Source organism: Panthera uncia (assembly GCF_023721935.1).
Source record: "Panthera uncia isolate 11264 chromosome C1 unlocalized genomic scaffold, Puncia_PCG_1.0 HiC_scaffold_4, whole genome shotgun sequence".
Taxonomy (NCBI): Eukaryota; Metazoa; Chordata; class Mammalia; order Carnivora; family Felidae; genus Panthera; species Panthera uncia.
In genome coordinates this window covers 33,799,730-33,814,966 of record NW_026057585.1, presented here as the reverse complement: position 1 = coordinate 33,814,966, position 15,237 = coordinate 33,799,730, and the positions used below count along the sequence as shown (strand labels likewise).

The window sequence follows — 15,237 nt, the reverse complement described above, 5'->3', positions numbered from 1 at the left end:
GGGAGAGGGAGAGGGAGAGGGAGAGGGAGAGGGAGAGGGAGAGGGAGAATCTCAAGCAGCCTCCACACTGTCTGCACAGAGCCCAATTGGGGCTCGAACTCACAAACTATGAGATCATGACCTGAGCTGAAATGAAGAGTCCCAAGCTTAACTGACTGAGCACCCAGGTGCCCCTCAATGCCCAGTCTTTATTGAGGGCTTACTTCATGACAGAAACTGTGCTTATGTTCTCATGCAATAATCAACCACAGACTTGGCCTTTAAGACTAGAAGAATTTCAGCAATAATTAAATAGAAAGATAATCCCAGGTGCAGAGAGGAATCAAGTGAAGGAAAATATCCAAGCTCTATCATTTCTCATTTAACAATTTGACCTAAGAATAAGCTTTAACCTCTGAGTCTTGGGTTTTCCATCTGTAAAATGGATTTACAGTAAATCCCATCAGCAATGCTATCAACAAGACCACTTCCATTCTCCACCTAGCCCCTGTTCAAAAGTGGCCATGTGGGCTCAAATTCTTAACTCTTGGTGAAGAATAGGAGAGGGAAGGTGAAGCTGGGGAAGAAATTCAGGCTGTTTCAGAAGTGGGGAAGCAGAGGGCAGGTTAATCTCACATAAGGTTGATGAAACAGGCACTGACTACCTAGATTTTTGGACTCATTCTGTTATCCTAGAAGGACAAGTCAGATACAGGACTGACTCAGAACTGTCTCATTGACATTTTAGCCTGAGTGGACATCTGCCACCACATGGTGCCAAACTACAGAATGGACTTGGGACTCCAGTTAGACAGTAGTGGGCGCCTGGGTGGCTCAGTCGGTTGAGTGTCTGACTTCGGCTCAGGTCATCATCTCACAGTTCATGAGTTCGAGCCCCGCATCGGGCTCTGTGCTGACACCTCAGAGCCTGGAGCCTGCTTCCGATTCTGTGTCTCCCTCTTTCCCTGCCCCTAACCCACTCGCATTCTGTCTCTGTCTCTCTCAAAAATAAATAAACATTAAAAAAAAAAAAGTTAGACAGTAGGAATTCCTGGACAGCTAGGTATACTAGCTCACCTGTCATTTCTTTCAGCCTGCAATAATGCAAACCCATGTCATGTTACAGAATTTTTTGTGCCCCCACTTAGTGCAGGGCTTTACTGTCACATCTACTTCACTGGACTGTTGGGAGAAATCTTAAATGCTGATCCAAGCACTTTAAGTGCTTGGAATAATGCTTGGTATTTTGTAAGCTATTGATACATGTTAGCTATTACTCTTATTACTAATAGGATATTAAAAACATTTAATAACTGAGGCATTGGGTGGCTCAGGTCATGATCTCATGGTTCGTGAGTTCAAGCCCCGTGTCAGGCTCTGTGCTGACAGTGTGGAGCCACCTTCAGATTTTCTCTGTCTGCTCCTCACCCATTCATGCTCTTTCTCTCAAAAAACAAAACAAAACAAACAAAAAAAACCAACCCCCCCCCAAAACAAAACAAAAAAAACCCCACCCCGAACATTTAATAACCAGTATGGCATTAGCATCAGCCAATAAAGAGACACATACAGTGTGATCATAACAAGGACTTCCACATGCGGGGGATCACAGCTATGACTGCTTAAGCTAGATCTCAAAGAATAGGTAGAATACATTCTTGTAGAGACAATGAGCAAAAAGGCAGGCACATCGGGGCGGGGGGGAAACCTGGGATGTCCATACAGATATCTTCTATGTTGTTTTGTGTGACCGAGGCAAAGGGCGAAAAAGAAAGGGGAGAAAGGATGGAAAGAAGGAAGGAAGGAAGGAAGAGAGACAGAGACAGAGAAGGCTATAAAATCAGGAGGTTGGGGCCAAGTCATAAAGGGTAAGGATTCTGGTACTTGATTCAGCAAGAAAACTGGCAAGAGATTTGTGTGCAAAGACCAAAGGATACATTTGGTTATGAAGTTCAAAATGAGTGCAGTCCACCACACTCCAATATGGGAAATGTTTACATTATAGTTCATTTAAAGAACATATGCACACATACTTTAGATAGCTTTCACTGACCAAAGTTGAAAGAAAATACTTTGTAGTGAAGTAAGATCCCCAAAAGTTTATTTTAGGGCCTATTTTTAAATTTTTTTTAATGTTTATTCATTTTTGAGAGACAGAACACGAGTGGGGGAGTGGCAGAGAGGGAGACACAGAAACCAAAACAGACTCCAGGCTCCGAACTGTCAGCACAGAGTCCAACACAAGGCTTGAACCCATGAACCATGAGTTCATGACCTGAGCCGTCGGATGCTTAACTAACTGAGCCACCCAGGTGCCCTAAGGGCCTATTTTTTTTTTAAGTAGTATTCATTTTTTGAAGTATTTTCCTCCCGTTCAACTCTAATTTCAATATCAAAATTTCTCAAATGTTGACAACACTGGAAGTTGCCAAATCCGTGATGGCAACGGACCGGTGCTATGTGCATGTGATCAAACCAGCAGCAACATAACGTCAAACACAAACAGAAAGTATTTTTTCAACGCCTAACATGGCAACTGAAAGCAGCAATGGCATCAAGCAGGAATTAAAACCTCTAGTTAAAGCCAATGAGGGTTTGCAGGTTAGTTTTGAATTTTACTCATGTTATTTCAAATCAGAAACCTCTTGCTATTTAACTCAAATAGGGTACAATGGACCTCTGTTAGTTTCGGATTCTCAGGAACTGTCTTTCCTCTCCTGCTCCCTTTCTCCTTTTTCTGATAATTTCCCCTTCCTTTGGGGTAACTCCTCTCCTCATCAGCTAAGGGACGGAATGTAACCCAATGTGGGCAAAATCAAGGTTCTTTCCCAAATTTTACATAACTCACTGCCATGCTTTGGTTATGATGATGTAAGCCAAAACTGCCCATGGGTGCTATCTACCATTCTCTCCTCCCTCCCCAAAGAGAAAGTCTGCCTGAAAGAGAAAACCAACCCAGGAAAAAACAAATCAGAGCTAAGTATGTATGGGAGATGGAAGGATGGCTTCTTAGGGTGTTTAGACCAAGTCATGCCGGGACTTCTGTGTATATGAGCCAGTAAGTTGTCGTTCATGCTTACACTAGCTTGCGTTTCTGTTACTTGCCACTGAAAGACGACTGGTTAAAAAAATCAAAGTGTACAAGATCCACTTGAAAATAAATTTTAATACAGTAGTGTATGATTAAATAAAAGCAGACTGGGTATCTTTACTTAAAATTTAATGACTAATATGAAATCAGGTAGAACACACTGTATATGTCAACCAAATTAAACCAAATGTATAAAGGAAATTGTTGGCATTAGTTACGCCTTTAACATCTTATTATACACCGTGAAACCTGAATAGCACTACTTGCTACAGGGAAACAAATTGGCTCAACTACACTTTGGAATCTTAAATATCTATCATAGTAACTTTCTTTAATTCCTATTTATAATATGAACAGGTGCAAGCTTTGTTTACTGTAATTTATGGCTATTAATCCCATATACAATAATTAGCAATTATGAAAGGCCTACCTTGCCTTTGAAATCATTGTTTAAAAAATAAAGAAGGCCAGGTGAAGCTTTTCTACTTTTAAAATGTGATTTGTGAACAAAATGCAGGATGTTGAACTTAACATGGGCCAGGGAGTTTGTTTATTCATCCGAATTTGTCAAGAATCCAAACGGAGAGGCCCTCTAAAAAAAGAAATTAAGTCTTTTTTTTTTTTTTTTCAACGTTTTTTATTTATTTTTGGGACAGAGAGAGACAGAGCATGAACGGGGGAGGGGCAGAGAGAGAGGGAGACACAGAATCGGAAACAGGCTCCAGGCTCCGAGTCATCAGTCCAGAGCCTGACGCGGGGCTCGAACTCACGGACCGCGAGATCGTGACCTGGCTGAAGTCGGACGCTTAACCGACTGCGCCACCCAGGCGCCCCAAGAAATTAAGTCTTAATACTATGAACTTCTAGGGCTCTCAGTGAATTATTCCAACTTCACCCCCTCTAAGCAGCTGCCGTGATTATTCACTAACACATGTTTGTTGTAAATCCTGTGGGAATAAATATGTATATTAATCAAATGAATGGATATTTATATTTACGGGAACTACACTAAATTCTTTCCTAAGGAACAGTCTATAATTGAAAAATCTAACAGAATTCTAGACTATAGAAATGGCAAGCATGACTTACATCATGTAGATTTTTTCCCCCCTTTCAATTTCTTCCTGGGCAGGGGGGAAAAGTACCCTGGACAGGGGATAAATCCTTCGGTTGTCCAGTTTTCAATTTAAATTCTAGAAGAGATGGAACTCAATACTTTTCTTGGAAATGAGACTATGTCATCACAGATTTCACTGTCAGGAAATTGCTCTCCATCCTGATATTCAGATCACACATTCCTGTTGTGTACTTTATCCTACTTTTCCCAGGAACAATTCTGTGATGCATTTGATTGAATTCATCCTGTTTCTTCTTCTTCTTCTTTTTTAGTATTTTAAATGTTTATTTATTTTGAGAGAGACAGAGAGAGAGAGAGAGAGAGAGAGAGAGTGTGTGTGTGTGTGTGTGTGTGTGTGTGTGTGTGTGTAAGAGAAGGGACAGAGAGAGAGGAGTAAGAGAATCCCAAGCAGGCTCCATGCTATCAGCGCAGAGCCCCACGTGAGGCTCGATCCCACGAACTGTGAGATCATGACCTGAGCCAAAACCAAGAGTCAGATGTTTAACTGACTGAGCCCCCCAGTTCGTCCTATTTCTTGCCTCTTTTGAGAAAACAAATTTCACTTACAGATTAAATAGGAGTCCTGTGAAATCCCATTTAGTTGTCTCCCCAGAAATACTGTGAAAAACATAATTCTACACAAACCTTTCACTGCACAGGAAGATTCCTGAAGTTGATTGAGGAAGTATACCTATTTCTCAAATTTCAAGGCCTTATTTTCTAGGAATAATCATATTTCCACTATTACTTTTATGGCTAAAGGTCTTGTGGCATCACTGTATTTGGATTCTCTTCTCCAGTTTTGATCTCAAGTTACACGTATTTGTGTTCTCCTATGCTCATCCTCTCATTATTCTATTTTTTCCACAAGCTTCTTTAATTAATGTCTCTGGCTTCCTTTTGGTCTAAAACTTTTTCCAATTATAAACTACAAATGAATTCACCAATGTCCAATTTTATCATTGTTTTCTTAACCATTAAATACACAGATGCAACACAGATGTAATCATCTTTTACTCTTTTATAGCCATATTGCAATTTCATAACTGTATAAATTCCAATAAAACTAGGAAACTTTAATTTCAATATGTGAGATCATAATGTATACAGAGCTGCCATAAGGTATAAATTAAGCCATATATATACATAAATGCACATATACATTCCAAGAACACTTTGAAGAGTTCCAAGTGTTTTTTTTTTTTTTTCTTTAGTTATTGCTAGATGTTTCAAAACAGCATAAAACTGCTCATCATAACACCCCTGTGTGGTAATGAGAGTGAAATGGGAACAGGATGAAAGGCACAGAATTCATAATAAGACACAGCTCACTGTACAAACAAGGACACCCAAATTCGTAAGCACCGATGGTTCAAACGATGAGGAGCCACTGATTTTCTGAACTGAATAGAAGAAATAGTAGTTAACGTATTTTTTCATCCTGTACATGTGACACTCCACTGGATGCTAACCAAGTAAAAGATCCACTCAGTCATGTCAAGAGACTAAGTTACAAAGAATCCCAAAGACAAAAATGGGCAACTGACGGATCAGTTCTCCTGTGGATACAGGGTGTGTCACACGGTCTTTATGTTTAGTGAGGTTCCGTTAACAAGGATGCCAATTTTGCGGCAGACACAGGTGATCCTTGGGTACGGTCTTGCATCAAATTAACAAACAAAAAAGTTTTCAGCCTACAGAATTAAGCATATTAAAACCCTGGGCCTAACTAAAATAAGCACTATGCTGATCAGGTGCAGAAAAGAGTTCTTAGGAATAAGGGCCTTACAAGTCAATCTAAGAGGCTACATCTTTCTCAAAAAAAAAATGTTTAGATTTTTAGTTTAGTTTGGATTGTTTAATTACTTTCAGAGAAACAAAAAATTTCAACCACCCGCTGATAATATCCCAGTCATCCAACAGCTAGTCAATGCACAGTCCTCTGCAATTGTCTGGGAATTTTCGCCTTCTTCCTCCAGAAGAAGTGCTCAATTTTCATTGCCAATGTTCTTGGTAGATTCACTTTTCACTGAAAAAAATAAGTAAACATATAGTCAAGTGTTTATACTGATTCTGTTTAGCTTGTACTGTTTTTCCTTCTTCTCTCCTTCCTTCTGATGCATACCAACAGCACTGCTCATGGGGACAGACAAACCATGTCATGTTCCAGGCAGCCGGGATATACAGTTCTGGCCACAATAAAGAGTCGATGTCTGAGAGTGGCAATTATATTTTGTGAGGCAACATGCTTCCTGACTCTGTGGAAGACTTGGGAATGGTCACTTCACAGTGTGGTTATGATCCCATATTGGTACCACTGAAAAGATCACTATTATCACATAGGCTGGCCAAGTGTGGTTGGAAGAAATTTTTCCATAATTTTTTTTTAACTTAAAATTGAAGGTCAGTATATGCTGAGTGAATGCAGGCTGAGAGAAGACTAGCTAATCGCCTTCTCCTTCCTTTCACAGGAAAGATAGCATACAGCAGAAATGGAGTTCCTTTAAAGGAGCTGTCCTTACTACAGCAAGACTATGATTCACTTACTAAACTGAGGTTCCTTATGGACAGAAACTAGATCTTTCCCCCTTATGTTTACCTCCCAGCATAGCCTGTCTGCTGAATCAGTATGAATGCAGGTCACTCTTTTTGTTTTGCAATCTGCAAAATGGGAACCAGAATAACAGCTCTATCAGTGAAGCTAAATGGAAATCCTATATTAAAACACTATGAAAGTTAAGGTTAAAATACTGATTATTTTGCTTCAGGCTTACAGCCATTTATTTCTATTAAAAAGATAAGGGAAATAAAGCTCAGAGGTAAAGTGAATGCTCAAGGGCCCCCAGCTTAATAGGAGGTGACGCTGGAATCATAAACCTAGATCTTGCCTCATATTCAATTGCCGAGTTCCTTGGGGTTTGCTGATGTTACCTAGATTTCAGATTGTCCCAGCAACCAAGATGATGTCTCCTGAATCCTTTTTATAAATAAAGCATTGAGACAGGTTCCATCCAAGATGTGGTCCTGATGCTTGTGGAAATTTACAAACTCCAGCAGAGTCCTTTCAAGTGTCTCCATGATAATACAAGTCAGTTGTTTCTTCTCTGGCTTTCTTTGCAATTTATACAAATTTTATTATAGCAACTCTTGCCCTGTAAAGTTTACATGTCTGTTCGTGGGCCTGAGATCCATTCTCATCTCCTTACCCCACTGTATCATACACACAGTGAAAGAGAAGAAGAAAAAGTGGGGGTGGGTGGGTGGGGTTAGGAGGAATGAGGGGAGGAGAATGGATGAAAGGATTTATTGGCCCAACAAGGGACTGATGCATGAGTAGCTGCTGTGCTATGTATTTTCACTAATTCAAGTCATCAATCTTGGTTTGGATTCCTTCCTAAAGGCAGAGACGTTTTCTAATTTTGAGTTATCTTAGAACAACAGAGAAATATGTTTTGCTGATATTTTTAAATTAATGGAGCTTTGTAGTATTTGGCATTGCAATTCGGGGAAAACTCTTTCTTTGCTTTCTTGAAGTTGCCTGTTTTCTTCTTTTAATAGCACTCCATTCTTTTTTCCTAAGACTGAAATGCAGCATGTTCTTATTAAGTCATTTAAATCTACTAACTTACATTGGCAAATAGGGATCTGTGAAGTAAGTAACACCATTCTGAGCACTTCCCGCTGGACTGATAAAGATGGGTGAACAAGCACACCACATTTCCAATCTACTGGGCTACCTTAACTGCTCAACCTTTTACAGTCAACCTTTTACATTCCTTAAAAAGCAGAAAGCAAACAAACAAAACTTGCCTCTTGCCCATCAATACTGGCAGACTTTTGAAAAAAAAATTATGGCAATCTACAACCGTAACAAACATTATAACAATGATCAAGTGTGAAAACCACTGAATCCCAGCCCAGAAACACATTTTTCCCAAACTAGAAGAGAGACACCTTGTGCTCTGAACTCAAGATCAAAATCCAACATTTTTTCCTCCGGAGAGAGAAAGAATTTCAAGGCTCTCCAAAGAAAATGCCCTGTTCTTATATAACCCTCCTCCAGCATTAAGGGACCACCCTGCCGAACATCCAAAGCTATTGAGAATGTACAAAGAATCAGATACGTTAAGTGCTCACACAAAGAAATGTACGTACGAAAGACCTGGCATTATTTTTAAAGTGTGTGTATTTCTGATGTGACAACAGTGGTATGGTCCTTCAAATCCTGTCAGACTAAGTTTTTTGCTACAGCAGCTCTAAATGATCCTCTATCCTGAAAGCACCACTTTTTTTCCTGTAAATAAGTCAAATATCACATACCCCCCTCCCCCAAAATAGCAAATTTTACTTAATCAGGTTCCAAATATACTACAAAAGTAGCCTTTTCTTTTTGCTTCATTACAGGAAGGCTTCCTCAGTGTGCATTCCTAAACAAGGTGAAAGAGGGGCTGTGTGTGCTATGTTTATTTACACAGACATGTTTGCCCTGGCTAGTAACCCACATTACCAAACATCTTTCCCTGAAACCAGCATTTAGAGAGCTATGTGAATTATATTAAGGAAAAAGTAAGATTTTACACAGCTTTAAAAAAAAGCGAAACTGGCCATTTACAACATACTTCTAATTTAATTTGAGAAAATAAAATTGGATATTTTCATTCAAATTGTGAAAGACAGAAAGCCAAGAGTTAACCTAAGGATTTAGAGGCCCGTAAGTGATTATCAGAAACTTCATGTTTGCTAGCTAAAAATCTAAGTCAAATTGTGATGCTGACAAAGTTTTGCCCACTTCGAAAAATAAAAACTCTCCTATTCATCTTTTGCCAAGAAAAAAAACCTATTATACACATGTAAGAGAACACCTTAAAACAAAGGTTACTGCCTAGTACAGCCTATGATGCTGGCAGAACAATAAATCTAAACCATATATTTCAAATAATTTTATTTAAAAAATAGATTTCAACCCAATGGTCCTCTGGAGACTGTTACAATGAAACTTGTCCTGTAACTGTAATTCTTAGCTGAAAGTGGTATCTAATGGTTTAAGCTGAGTAACCTCTCTCCCTTTTTAAAAGTAATTTCTGAATTTTAGTCATCCTTTTTCTGGAGGTGTATTCGGCAACACAAACAGCTTACTTTAATCAGCAGTTGCAAACATGGGTAAGTCATTTTATGTACTAAATTTTTACATATACTATTTCCAGTTTTCATACTTCCTCCCAACTCCACTACCCACCAAAGAAGATCAGTATCTACTTTTAAAGAATCATGAAAATGACAAAGAAACAAAATCAAAGAAAATAAAACCAGGGGTCTTAAAAAAGGAGATAAAGGTCAAGGCAACAGCACTAGCTTATTTAAACAGAGTCCAAATTTTAACATGATGTTCTTTCAAATATATCCCTTTCTATAATGTAGGATACTAAAAATGTTTTACAATCCCTCATTTTAGGAATCCCTAAAGAGAGAGTTTTTACTAGAGAATAAATTTATTTGTTATTGGACAGACTGTTAGACTATTAGCTCAAAAAAAAGACAAAAACACACAGAACTCCAAGAAGGCAAAGAATGTCCTTTTACAGCCATTCAAACATATTCATCTTAAATTGATTATGACAAGCTTATGTGCTCTCAAACATGAGAGAATCAGCAGCTCATTCATTTGGTTCTTTACAGAATTAACCGTAGCTATAGAGCAAATTCAGTTAAGTGTGTAAATACAGTGGGAAAACACATACACGAAGAAATAAAGACAGTCACGTAAGGGCTCAGGTTCCCTAGAGTTACTCTAAGTGTTACAGGGACAAACAGATGCACACTTACCTTGGTGAAGAACTTCCATGTCATTACTGGATTCTTTTAATACCACATGTAATGTTGGATACTCAATGATCACTTTGTTCCTCAAATTGTCACGGAGACTTTTATAAGGATCCAGTTCGTAATATCTTACAAAAAAACAAAAACAAAAACAAAAATAAAAAACACCCTTAATATTCAAAGTTACTCATAAATAAAATAGAGTCCCTTCCATTAGAAAATTTTTAAATGTTAATGACATTAATTTAATAGTTATTTCCTTATAACATCTCTAAGAAAACCAGGTAAAAGAGCTATTACTATACAGGTTCTAAAATAAAATCAAGAGTATATCAAGTATGACATTAGGAAAGCTTTAGAACAAGTCATTTTCATATCACAAAGAGTAAAACTAACTTTTATGTAATATCTATGTTTAATGTGTCATGAATTCTTCTTGGATAAAAGAATGACTAGCTAAAAATTCAAATTCCTCAAATATCTTTAGTTTGACCTTTAAAGGAAAAACAACAAAAAACCTATCCCATGATAATTTTCAGTAATATGTGGTGTTAAAATAACTGACTACAAATACTTTTGTAACAAGCTCATTCTAATTATAAATCGTTTCCAGAAATTTACATTACCATACAATTAAATTTGGCCTTCCTTTATCTTCAAATTAAAAACAACAACAAAACAAAAAACCAAGTTTAAGTTTCTGGATGAGCCTAAAGCACAAAATTTAAGAAATATGGAGTTTATCAGTCATGGTAACATGACATAGCTGTCAAATGTGCCACAGGTAATTAATTAGATGCTAGTATTATTTATGGTGTGCAACTCTCACGCCATTATAAAAAAACTGTTTTTAGTTGATCAAAGATGCATTCCCCTAACATTCTCCCCCTTGCTGGCTTTCTTGGGTAGCAGGGGAAGCGGTAGAATTTCAGCTAGCTCACTAGGAGTTGCCTATGGGAATGTGTTGGCATGTGAATACTGTCATGTTAAAGAGGAAAAAGTTGAGAACATGTCCACCAGTGTACAACGCAGAAGTTCTCCAACCTTTTTTCTTTCATCTCCACCAATGCCAGATGATATTCACATGCAAAACACACATCCTAGGTGATACCCAGCCTGACAGCTGTAAGTCCATCCTTTTCTGTCCCACTCAAGAAAACACATTGGATGGAGTACAAGTGATCAAGAATGAAGTGATCCCTGGAATACATTTGAATCTGTGAAGAGTAAATCATTCACAAACTTTGGTATTTCCTAGTTAGTAATAAATTATTTGCACCATAACTCGCAGCTAAGAGAGACATGCAGTGCATGATTCCTCTGCAAGTCTGTCCCATGGAATAGTTTTCAAATAAGGGAAAATGGAAGGGCTTATTATCAAAATGCTCTGATTTCTTTTTCAGAAGAAGGTGACAAGTGACAGAACAACTGTAAAACCAAAACATTACTTATGTTTGCATGACCACATGCCCCACCCCTGGAATTCAATTCTTTGTTTTAGAATTACAGAAAATTTTTTATGTTGAAAAAAAAACCCCAACTTACTCAGTTTTCCTAAACCAGCCACCCTAGTGCCCATAGGCCACGGAACGCACACATTCTTTTCCCTGTGTAATGTAACACAGATGTGCTTATGATACTTTAAAAGTGGTTCCAGCATTCAAGGATTAAATGCTTCACATCTTTTAAACATTATTTCCCTTTGAAATAAGCAGTGTTCTTTTAAAAGTTAGCAGTAATTATATATAAGAGAAAAATGAGATTGAATTAGATATCAAAGTGTAAGATTAACTTTTAAAGTAAAATATAAAATGGATATAACCAAAATTTTCTAAGGAGAAAATATGACTTGAATGTTCAAATAGGAAACTTTCAAGTAGTAGCCTACAAACGCTTGCAGTGACTTATCTTCTGTGTATTTTAAACTGAATCCTAAGACTTCTATTAAGAGACATTTCACAAATACGGGAATGTTTTCTACTTATTTCAGTTTTTGAGAAATAATTTTCATTGTATACTTAACGTTTTAGGTAATTTGTGTAATCCCATTAGGTTTTTCTAGATTTCCAAAGATTAAAAAAAAAAAAAATTCTTCAAAAGCCACATGGTAGCTACAGCCTAATAATCTTGCTGACACAGTATAAAACACATTCCCAGCACAGGAACACCTAGAGATACTTAAAAATCACCTTGTAATAAGTTATACACTACTTCAATCTTAAAACTACAATGATTACTTGTTTAGTTAAAAAAAATTTTGGTCCCCCTTTTATGTGTGGAATAGGCACTTTACTTTCTTTTACAAAGCACTTAGCATGCACAAAGATTTCTAAGAACTTATAATTATTTTTAAAATATTTTATTCAAATACAGTGAAAATCTGGTATGTTGATGGTTCTGATTAGAATTACCAAATTTTCCTTAGTGTTTACCCTAAAATGTTGCAAACTTCTAATCACAGCAATATTGCTATTGAGTGTCAGTAAGCTTTGAGGCCTCAGCTTTCCAGTCTGTTAAAGAGGTTGGACTTCACTAGATAATCTTTTTAGCTGAAATTCTGAACTTCTGTGATTTTTCTACTACTGGTGGTTACTCTCAGTCTACTATTTGCCCGTGATTAAAAAGTAAATTATGTGAACTGTTTATAAAGAAAAGCTATCAAACACATATGGGGTAACATTTTGTGATCTGCATGAAACGTAACAGCAACTTTTAGTGGCTGTTTGGGTTTGGGTCTAACACTTGAGTTCCAGTCCTGGCACCATCACTTACTGCTCTGTGATTCTGGACAAGTTACTTTACTTCTTTGACCCCCCAGTTTCCACACTTGAAAACTGTTAGCTCACTTACTTAAGCCATAAACAAAACTTTATATTTATATTTACTCAAAATAAAACACATTCTGATGGAAACTAAAGTTCAGAGCAGTTTTTTCTGAGTAACAAAGAATGGCACTTATTCTGTAAGCACAGAAACGCCAATTTCCCTTCTAATGCATTTTACATTTTAAACATAGCCTTACAACTTTCAAACCATTGTTTTAGATCGCATTTACTTCCAGGAGGCTAAAAGTACTTTGAATGTTTCTATTTCTATTATCTTTAGGCAAGGTGTAGAGTCCAGCTTGGCACTGCCTATAACATTCAGTCTTTAGCTCTTTTGCAAGCCATTAAGCTATTGAATCCTAAGGGACAGCTTTATCGTTTTGAAATCTTCTCAAACTCTGGAGTTCCCATTAGTAGAACGGCTCTGCTACCATAAGACAAACTACTTAGGTTTGGAAGGATTAAGACACCAACATTTGTCTTTTTTTTTTTCTTACCCTTAGGGACTCTCTGAGACATTTCCTCTTGTTATTTCACTTGCTTACCCTCACAGGCCTGGTAGCTGACCCTGTACAGGCAGCTTCACAGGGGCACTATAAGGCCAGCATGGCTCAGTAGGCTAAACAGGTGTTACAGTGATTGGCATTATATAAATAAAAGTTGTCTTGATATTCAAGGGTATGCTTTTAATCTTGGCTCTGTTACTAACTTTCAAAGAAACTGGCCAAGTTCTCAAACTTCTTCCTCCACTTTATCTACAAATTAGGATTAAAAAACAATTTCTCATAACTCAAAAGGAGACAGAATTTTAAAAAAGTTCTAAGCCATTTTATTTCCCATCTGATCACTGACACACCTTACATCATCTCCCCTTTTCCTCCTACAAAATACTGAAACTAAGCATGAATACTCTCCAAATTTAACAATCTCCTAGTAGTCCCTAAGTGACAGACCTTTTTCCACTAAAAAATAAAGTCACCGGATGAGGTGATCACCAAGATGACTCCAGCTTTATAATTCTGCAAGTGTAGACATATGCCTCCTCATTCAGAAAGCTCAATAGTTCAGAACTGCAGTGGTAAATGACTCTAGTCTATCCATGGTATGACAGCTATGGGGTGGTAAAATAAAGTGACCAATTACACATTTTAAAACTTAAGGAGGGTCTTACAAGGCTCTTACTTGTTCTAGATGCTATTTGTTCAGTCTTTTCTGATCCTTACTGGAAGCTCAATTACTTTTAAATCCAGAGGCTTGGGCTCCAATCCTAAGATCCTTAAGGCTCTTAAGGTCCTTAAGATCTGTGACTCCTTAAGGATGCTCAGCTTTCTTCATCAGTATGATGGAAAAGTTATCTAGCTTGTAAAGATTAAGTAAGTGAATTTAACAGCTGAAAATGTTTCTAAAGTGGAACTTGCCCAAACTAGTATCAGTAATAACTTTTTATACTCCACAAAGATTTTATATAGCACCTCTAGCAGGGATATGACACGCTTAGGAATTATGTTCATGATCTATGACAAGACTAGTTAGTAGGAGAAGTATGAACTTGTAGAGACAAACAGACCCAAGTCCAAATTCAGGCTTTGTAAGTATAAACTGGTTTCTTTATGTAGGTCAATTTCTCAGAGCTTATTAAGCTTACTATCTTGTAGATAGGATACATACTATTACAATTAGTAATACATGTGGAAACGCTGTAAGCACTTATTCATCAATTAATTCCTCAAATATTTATTGTTTACCACATACAGGTAGTCTGCTAGATAACAAAAGGTCATAGAAATAAAACCCAGTTTGTTGAGGGCACCAAAGAAACAATTATCACATTTCATTGGGACAAGTGTCATGATAGAAATCTAAAGCTAAGCAGACACTCAAAAAAACATTCTTTGTTCCTTATCCACCTGAAGATGCTCTTACAGGCTGCACAGTGCCTTTGATATCTAGGCACTTCATTTGCTAACCCTAGCTACCCGTTTTTATCTGGTTCTTAAAATCCCTCCTCCTTCAGGGATTTTTTTCCTAATTAACACAGGGAATTTTAATTAGCCTTACTCTTGTTAACAAGACATATTTCATCTGGTACTAAGTTGAATGTAAGAGTATGAGTAGTACAGACTCTTAATCTTCAATTTTTATTAGGAAGTAACACTTTGCAAAATATGATGACCAGCTTCTTCAGAGAAACTTTTGCTTAAAGGTTAAATAGTTCATGAATTAACTATACCACAGAATTATATTACTTTAGAGTTGGCAAGAACTTACTCCAGTTTTTGTTTGTTTTTGTTTTTTTTTTCCTTTCCTTTGGTCTTTCAGCTAAGGGCAATGAAGCCCTGAGAAATTAAGTATCTTGCAGAGGGTCACATACGGAAATGCATAAAGCAGATCTTGAGTTCCTTCAC

The 15,237-nt window shown here is 37.3% G+C and overlaps 1 protein-coding gene across 2 annotated transcripts in view; it reads right to left on the bottom strand.

The window, feature by feature from the left end:
* Nucleotides 1-15,237, bottom strand: part of ZNHIT6 (zinc finger HIT-type containing 6) — a 105,270-nt gene that overhangs the window by 41,758 nt on the left and 48,275 nt on the right. The window contains exons 9-10 of one of the 2 annotated variants that reach the window (XM_049618476.1): nt 10,011-10,135; nt 3,911-6,216 (exon numbers count right to left, since the gene is read on the bottom strand). In XM_049618476.1, coding sequence (XP_049474433.1) covers nt 6,176-6,216; nt 10,011-10,135 — 166 coding nt within the window. In that variant the 3' untranslated portion in view covers nt 3,911-6,175. Of the gene's footprint in view, nt 1-3,910; nt 6,217-10,010; nt 10,136-15,237 lie in introns of those variants that run through there. The other variant, XM_049618477.1, reaches the window with a different exon arrangement.